Source organism: Lacerta agilis, chromosome 7 (assembly GCF_009819535.1).
Source record: "Lacerta agilis isolate rLacAgi1 chromosome 7, rLacAgi1.pri, whole genome shotgun sequence".
NCBI lineage: Eukaryota > Metazoa > Chordata > Lepidosauria > Squamata > Lacertidae > Lacerta > Lacerta agilis.
In genome coordinates, this window is record NC_046318.1 from 63055908 (window position 1) to 63064958 (window position 9051).

The 9051-nt window shown below is 40.8% G+C and overlaps 1 protein-coding gene across 1 annotated transcript; it reads right to left on the bottom strand.

The window, feature by feature from the left end:
* Positions 1–1379: 1379 nt before the first annotated feature.
* On the bottom strand, positions 1380–7867 carry LOC117050176 (cytochrome b-c1 complex subunit 7). Its single transcript, XM_033155617.1, has 4 exons — positions 7788–7867; positions 6094–6165; positions 4923–5089; positions 1380–2042 (listed from the first exon to the last, which is right to left on the bottom strand). The coding sequence occupies exons 1-4, from the start codon at positions 7804–7806 to the stop codon at positions 1965–1967; spliced, it is 336 nt and encodes a 111-aa protein (XP_033011508.1). The 5' UTR covers positions 7807–7867; the 3' UTR covers positions 1380–1964.
* Between the last annotated feature and the right edge of the window lie 1184 nt (positions 7868–9051).

Genomic DNA, 9051 nt, shown 5'->3' on the forward strand with positions numbered 1-9051 from the left:
TATGTTGATGAGTTACTCTGTATTCTTAAGTACTTTTCAAAACATAGCCAGATTATGTGTACTTCTAGTCTTGGGAAATGGTATGCTTAAAGAGAATCTGGGTAGATTAATTTTGTAATCAGCACACGGAGGCGTGTAGAGCTTATGAAAGTAATCAACAGATGGGTGCACAATTTATAACTGGAGATGTCAACAACAGGTAACTTGTACCAGAACACATTTGTGCATAATCAAGAAACAAGGAGGAGAGCCTCATTAGTCACTTGTACCTCTGCTTTGCCAGCTTTTGCTATAGCATCTGAAGTGAGGACTCATTTCACTTGCTCTTTGAGAGATCTGAGCCCCAGGGGCCACTTGCAGCTCAGAGATCACAAACCTCATTTATTTCACACTAACAATCTGATTCTCCAAAGGATAAAAGTTCTTTCCTGTAGTTTATAGAAAAAGCAGTTATATTATACAACATAGTTTATGAACTATTGCCCCCTCCTCTGTGTGTGTGTGTGTGTGTGTGTGTGTGTACACACAGTGCTTTTTTCTTAAAAAAAATGTTTAGGGGTACTCTCATTTTCCTACAAATATTGAAATACTGCCCCTCAATGAGGCCAAACTTAAATTCACAAAATGTTTAGGGGTATGCATTCCCCTGCGTCCCCCCAGAAAAAAAGCACTGTGCATGTATATATAATATGAATGAGAGAACAAATCAATATTATTTATTTTCTGCCCATCACCAGAAGGTCCTAGGGCAGGTTTCAGCAATATAAAAAACAGCATTAAAACAGTTTAAAACACATTACAATCACAACTAAAGTTTTATATACATATCAAGTATCAAAGGCCGGGGTAGGTAAAGAAGCCACAACACAAGGGCTACATCCAGTGCTGGATTTACATATAAGCTAAACAAGCTATAGCTTAGGGCCCCTCTCTTGGGGGCCACAAAAAAATTTTAAGGAAAAAACACTGGATGTACATTTCCAAAATATAAGATAAAAAACAAATAAAATAAAACCTACATACAGCAACAGTTTTTTGTGTTGGCTCCTGCTAGTCTGCTCCCTAAAATATCACTGGTTTGCCCATATAAATTACCATATAACATATATTCAACACAAAAAACAGTGACAATTTGTTGTTGACAAAGGACAGCTGGATATATAAAAGGCCCCATTACCTTCAGTAGCCTAGGGCCTCATCAAACCTAAATCGGGCCTTGACTACATCTGTAGCAGGTGGTATACGTGCCTCCATATGTAGAGTACAAAAGGAACTTTTACTCCAGAAGTGTGCTCAGGACTGTATACTTTACTAATTCACCATAGCTAAAGTATACTAGGTATGCCTTAGTAATTCAGCAAATAAATCCAAGTGACTAATTCAGGTTAAATGAGGCAATTGCTTTTATTTAAAGATTGGCAAGAAACACAAATTCCAAAAGCATCTATTAATGCAGCGTTTCATTTGTTTGGGTAGACACGATAGGGATTACGTAATCTCTAACTAGTGTTGCTGCTGCTGAATACTTAAGTGTGTCTGCATTCCCACCTCCAGAGACAAGAGGCGATGATGGCTATATAGTCATTCTGCAGATGGGCACCCCTTTTAAGAAATGAATCAGAAGAACAGAAACAAACAGCAAAGGTTGTTGCTTATCTACCCTTCCAGCTGCAGGAAACATCTGTATTATGACAAAAAGAATTACTCAAACAGCTGGAATGAAGATCACAGATCACATGTTAGCATGCAATGAAGCTGAAAAGACTTGAACCAATTCCTTGCAATTTAGGAGAAAGGATTCCAAGTAGATTTGGTAATGTTTATTTTAGGTGGATGAATATTAAGTGAGGAAAGATTTACATGAGATTTCTCCACACCCAGATTTTCTCAGTAGACCCCTACCTGAACAAAATAATTTAAAACTTAAAAGAAAACATTTTTTCTGAAGTGCATTGCAGCAGCAGCTATTTCTTTTCCCACTCTTCTCTTTCAAGTCTTTCACGGATGACTTCTTTCAGATATGGCTCAAGATAATGTTTGTCCTAAAAAAAAAAAAGAGAGAGAGGGAGAGAGTGTTAAGGATATTGGACATTTCCTACCAGCATCTTTTTGTAAGAGCAGCATCAACACTAACATGGATTATCTGGTACTTCACCACCATTTTAGGAACAGAGCAGGCAGACCTAAATTTAAAATGCTTAATCCATAATTCACCAACTGGCCTTTCCTGCTACAATTACTACTTGTAGTCATTTCCCTAAATTTGTGTGATTAGTACATGCATCTGCCCTACTAAACATCTTATCAGTTACTGAAACTGTCATACAGAATCAGTCTAACTTTTGAGTCTTGCGTTTAAACATGTTTACAATTAAACCCTGAAATAAGTCAAGCGCCTGTTAAGAAATTTTTCACCACCAAAAATCAGGAGCTTTGAGTGCTACTGACTCTAACAAGTTTATCATAGTACAAATTTCCATTGACTAGAACAGTGTTTTTCAACCTTTTTTGGGCAAAGGCACACTTGTTTCATGAAAAAAATCACGAGGCACACCACCATTAGAAAATGTTAAAAAATGTTAAAAAATTTAACTCTGTGCCTATATTGACTATATATAAAGTAATTTTTCAATTTTTCCCACGGCACACCAGGCAACATCTCGCGGCACACTAGTGTGCCGCAGAACAGTGGTTGAAAAACACTGGACTAGAAGACTAGTTCATGAAGGCTTATGCCATAATACTTGTTAGTCTGTAAGTTGCTACTGGATTTGTGTTTGCTGCAGCTAGATTTGCAAATAACACTGATACACCTCTAGTTACAGGGAGGTAGCCATGTTGGTCTGCCATAGTTGAAACAAAATAAAAAAATTCCTTCTAGTAGCACCTTAGAGACCAGCTAAGTTTGTTATTGGTATGAGCTTTCGTGTGCATGCACACTTCTTCAGATAAGATAAGATATCTGAAGAAGTGTGCATGCACATGAAAGCTCATACCAATAACAAACTTAATTGGTCTCTAAGGTGCTACTGGAAGGATTTTTTTTTTATTTTGATACACCTCTAGACATCTTTCACTCAGTACTGTACTAGTTGTTAGCCAGCAATGGTCTCCATTACACTGTCTTCTCCTCTGTAAAAGCACCCCCAAGCTGGAGGTCAAGCTGTTGGTGGCTAGACTATGTGACATTAAAGGTTTTGGTTACACTGCAACTTTGCCCCGATATGCTGCGGTTTTTTTACTTTTTCTTATATAAGTAATGGGTGGCATCACTGGTATGGGATGAAAAACTGTTTGAAGCAAGCATTGCCCTTTACCCCTGGTGATCCCAGTGCCTGGTGCGAGACGATTTTGTCCCCCAACAGCTCTGATCTATATTACAACTATCTTACTTTGTTTTACAGATTCTTATGGGGCAGATTATGACAAAGCTTGACCTTCTCAACACAACACTGCCCTTGGATTCTATATTTTGATCATGCTCAACTATGACAGAACAGAGAACCATTTTTTAAAAAAATATATGGAGATAGAATAATAACCCCCCCCCAACAAGACTCAAGGTAGATAATACTACAAGTCATGTATAAAGTACCTGAAGGTTTATGCACTATTAAGTTTCATAAAAATAGGTTTTACTGCACTAAACCTGACAAACAGCAGATTAATAATGAGACAAATATATCCTCTCAAAGCAAGACATGATCAGCAGGTAAGACCTGATTTCTATAGATAAGTTGTCCCAAACACACTATGTTCGAAGATGCATTCAGTTATCACGATCACAAACAAGTTTTTGGCTGTGATCTAGATATGTTGGGTCTTTTGACAAACTGCTCACAGAGCCCATTTCCACTCATGTGCTGTGAGTGAAAAGTGTGAGTGTTCCCTTATCTCCTCCTCCTAGCCATGTTTTTGCTGAAGAATCACAGAGTAGGTCTTCTGCAAGCTCTATTCCCCTCAAAGTTCTGAATTGAGCCATGAACATTCCATCCACCCAGAAGCAGTTCTACAGCCTTAGATTAGCATCACAAGAGTTAATCAATACTTAACTCAGAGGTCCCCAAACTAAGGCCTGAGGGCCGGATGCAGCCCAATCACCTTCTAAATGCGGCCCGCGGACGGTCCGGGAATCAGTGTGTTTTTACATGAGTAGAATGTGTCCTTTTATTTAAAACACATCTCTGGGTTATTTGTGGGGCATAGGAATTCGTTTATTCCCCCCCCCCCCAAAAAAAAATATAGTCCGGCCCCCCACAAGGTCTGAGGGACAGTGGACCGGCCCCCTGCTGAAAAAGTTTGCTGACCCCTGACTTAACTCAATTCATCAAAGTAATAATCAGTATTATGAACAGACACCATTCAGTTGTTTATGGGTCAATGGGACTTAAGTCATGATAAGTAACTTATTTGATTTCAATGGGACTAAATCATGACTAACTTAGTTTGGATAAATCCAGTATCTTATGTTGTCTGACAAGGAAACAATGATGTGGGATGGAAAATTTCCCACTACTACACTTTTTCTGTGGAAAGTTTTCCATTTCTAAAAAAAATGCATCATTTCATAGTTGGTTACAATGAATGGCTATACCAGGAAAATTGGGCAGTTTCAAATAATAATTAACTCTTTCCATGTATTTATTCTCAGGAAGCGTGCATGTATAATTCTCTCTCTCTCACACACATCTACTTATAAACAGAAGTGTTAATTAAAATCCAACTATACTTAATTGAATATGCTAAGCTACATCCTAACTGAGTCTTTAGGGCACTGGAAGATTTGATACAAAGATATCCAGAAAACTCCTATTAAATGGGAGAACATAATATTTATGTTGAACACAATATTTATGTTGGCTTACAACCAATCTTCCCTAGAAAACTGGGTTGACTCTTATTATATGGGTATGCAACCATACCTCTTCATATTTTACCCACTGTTCTTTTGGAAGTAATTGTTGCCTCATGGACAAGTCCAACGCTCTCTTGATGCGAAATAATCTCTCATTACGTACATCTTCAGGAAGTCTCTTTATCGCTTCTTTCACATCTTCATCTTCATACATTGTATCATCTCGCATAAGTCCTGTACCAGAAAGATGTTTCTCATGTTAACACAAATGACAGCTGAACAGCAGTAGAGATTTTTTTAAAAAACAAAACAAAACAAAACAAAACAAAACACCCCACTTTTTTTTCTAGGAGTACCAAGACCAATGGCATCTCTCTTCACTAGCTCTAGATATTAATTTTTAGCAGCTTATTAGCTCTAAGTGCCTGGAAACATGTATTTTAGATGAATGTCCACAACTCACAGAACATCCCACTGATAAAGCTGCAGACTCCAAAGCAGTAAATATACACCCAGGTCAGGCCACTAACCAAGAAATGATAGCTTGACCTGCTCCAGACCATTCTGAAGCCATACATAGGCTATTGCAGGCAAGAATATTGCTGGCAGTAGCATATGCCCTTGCTACACTTTCAGCAGTTCCCCCCGCCCCGGCCACGTCCCAACACCTGCCAGCAGTGCAGATCAAGGTTAGACTTGCTCTGCCAATCATCAATAGTTTTATTACTCATGCTAGTTACAAATTAGGTAGCTGATACTGAAACCCAATGAAATTAACTTTCATAGATTTTTAGGTAACCCTGTATCATAAGGAAATAAGAAGCTAAAGTTCCACCCACATAAACTGGAATATTTGGCACATTTTATCATGGTCATACAACATCTGATTGGTCAACTGACAAACCTAAACCACCCACACCTGTATTAGATTTTGATATATATTTGACTATTGTTTGTGACCAAAAACAGGGACAGTCAACTTCTGTATTCTCAAAGGGAACTGGTTTACCCAAATTTATTTAAAACTATCCCATTTCTTTTCTGCAAAAAACCCCATGTGGATAATAAAAATTAACACACACAGTCACAACACCAAAAAGAAGAATCCAAAGAAATATACTAGCAGAAAGTGGACAAAATGCAAGATAATTCTCCCCCCCCCCCCACAACAAACAGATACTTCTTAGTCAGGTTCCAAACCAAACAACTTTAACAGTACATGCACTTCCAACACCTACCAATTTTGTTGAATCCACATGCACTGTAATACCATTTGCGAATACCATCAAGGAGACGACCGCTGGCTGCAGCTGGAAGTATTAATGACCACTGTTAGTTCAAGAGCATAACTGGTAGAGGCATTTATTCAGAAGAATCTACAGTATTTTAGTTTGCTTTTATAAACATGCAACATTTGTAATAAACAGAAAGCAGGAACAGTTTGGATGCTGTGCACTTGTCAACAGGATGTAAAAACACAATGCTACTCAAAATATCTGTGAAACAGCTATGCAACAGCAGATGAGATGAATGTTTGCTAAGTTATCAGCCCCACCACCTGCACCCACCCTCTACTGTGCATTAGCAGCTAGGCAACAATAAACAAATCATGAAGTATAACCTGGCAAGCAGTGTCACTTCATAGCTTTTCTCAAAACAATCATTTTAACATGTTTAGTGCCTTCAAGAACTACTACCCTTAGTTGACAGTATATGGCTAGAGTCATAATTAATATTGTACTACGTGCACTGCAAGCAGCGTTCGAAACTCCCATTGTTCTAGGTGCATTTTGAGACAGGGAATTTCATTAGTGCGAGCAGTTTCTGAGCTCTGGGCACAGTACTGCGCCTAAGATTTCGGATTAAAACTGCAGAGTGGAAGTAAAGGAGAACCTTTTTCTGCCTCCCCACTACCATCTACTCTCTGAAGACTGGAGAAGAGATGCTCTTAAGAATATTAGAGGGGTGGGCAGGGGAAGGAATAGATCATGTGAAAAATGAACATAATATTTTACCTGCAGTTCATTCATTTTCAGCTTTGTATTATTGTTATTTAAAAAGTGTGCCTAGACATTTCATTGCGGCGCCCATAACCTAGGTTTCTAACCCTGACTGCAAGCTGGGGAGGAGACACATTCAGAAGGATGCATTGTGTTGCAATTCACAAGCTAAAGAAGAGTGAAAGGCTTGCTACTTGCTGCTGTCCTAGGGGGCCGTTTGCCACATGTTTGTTTCAAGAAACAAGGGTAGCCAAAATGAAACTCCCAAATGAGCTTTTCATTCATCTACTCTTTGCTTCTCACATACCATTCGATTACTTAGAATGAGAGTCCTCCTGGGACAATTACGAATTGCTACTGGTGCACAGCATGAAGCTGACTATAAACTAAATCAAGCTTTTCGGGCAGCGAGAAGATTCGCCTACTAACCTTTTGCTGGTTATGTGGATAGCGGGGAGGGGGGGGCGATGAGGCGGACCTCAAAGCAGCACGTGAATGAGGGTCCCACAAGAAAGCTCATTCCAAGAACAAACTTAGTTGGTCTCTAAGGTGCTACTGGAAGGATTTTTTTATTTTATATTGTTTTGACTATGGCAGACCAACACGGCTACCTACCTGTAACTGGTCCCACAAGAGTAACACCCTTAAACTCTTAATATGCAACGCGACGTGGCTTACTTCTGAGTAAGCCCGTAAAGGATTACACTATGGAAAAACCCACAACCGCTTGGCACGCCAGGAGTTAACAGCAAGGCGCCCCGTGTCCTCTCCGTCCCCACCAGGCAATCATAACTTCTCGCACACTCCCCATGAATTGCCACACAAGCGCTGGCGGGCCCCCTCAACCATTTTCTTTAACCGGAGAGCTTCCCGCCCCCTTCCCTCCCCGCTGCAGCCCCTTCACCGCCGACTCTTCCCCTCTCCTCACTCACCCGGTGCCCTCGCCGCCATCTTGACGACCTCTGAGGAAAGGCGCACGCGCACCGACGTTCGGGAAAAGCCAACATCCCCCTTTTCAGATCACGTGCTCGCAACCCGCCTACCCACCCACCGCGCTCCCTGTGATGTCACGTGATCCTTAAGGCTCAGTTGCGCGCCTATGCGTCCCTACGCGGCGGCTGGACCATAGACTCGTGGGATGTGATTTTCTGTTGCGTGGAGCGGGCGCTTCCTGGTTCGTTCTGATGTCGCTTCCCCGCTTGCGATTTCAGAAAACGTGAGATGCTCCGCGTGGACCCCATGGAAACAAGCGCCGCAACTGGAGAACACCAGCCTTGGGGGAGCTTCTCAGGGCGGCAGGTTTTATTAGGCCCCAGTCCACGCCAGTCTGGCCCCCCTGCCCCATAAATCGTGGCCACCTGCCTAACACCTGGCAAGGGCAGGTGCAGATGTAGCTGGAAAGGAGCAATGGGAGCTTGAAGGTGATGGCGGAGGGAGGAAGGAAACTTAGGTGTCGATTTGATTCAATTTCTGGCCATAGTTAGCCCGCATGCGTATATTTGGCCAACTCTGCATTTTACCTTCAAAATATTGCGCCGCAAACGGCTGGCTGGAGCCCTGCCTGCAAAGAGAACCACCGAGTTCCCCATAAGCAGTTTCCGATGGGGCTTTCTTAGCTGTAGTTACTATGCAGCTATGTTTTTGCTAAACAAAAAACCCAAATAAGAATCAAGCTACACAGAGAAAAATTGACAATATAGTGGAGCATTTTAAAAATCAAGAAATCCAATAGCTTACTATTTCCCTGTGCTGTTAAATAAAATTGGAGGAACTCCAGGAAATGATGAGGGTGGGGTGAGGTTGCAGTGCCATTAATGCACTTCTAACACCAGGGGTTGAATGCTTGAAATAAGAGTGGTGTGCTACATACGCAAAAATGTTCCTAGAATAAGCACCCAGTAAGAAGTCCCATAACAAAAGCTGATGCCGGTAAAAATTTAATGAAGGAAATGAGCACACTGAAAAAGCCATTCATCTGTGGGTCTTATCCATGGCCTTTCTTCATTGGTAATATAAAAGTAAGCTCTTTGATTGGTAAATTCTCCTGTTGCATTCCAGAAGACTATTAATTCCATACCTGAATATTAACTCCCTTCCATTTTTGGAGCTAACTTTCACAACCATATTAACAGTTATTAACTGGAACTGCTGAATGTGAAAACCTTGTTAGGTTCAACTTACACTTCCCAACCCACC

Excerpts from the sequence above, each read along its gene's own strand:
- LOC117050176 (XM_033155617.1), bottom strand. Across the intron at positions 5,090-6,093 it reads ATGTGGATTCAACAAAATTG|GACTTATGCGAGATGATACA; the intron begins GTAGGTGTTGGA and ends TTTCTGGTACAG. Across the intron at positions 2,043-4,922 it reads AGTGGGTAAAATATGAAGAG|GACAAACATTATCTTGAGCC; the intron begins GTATGGTTGCAT and ends TTTTTTTTTTAG.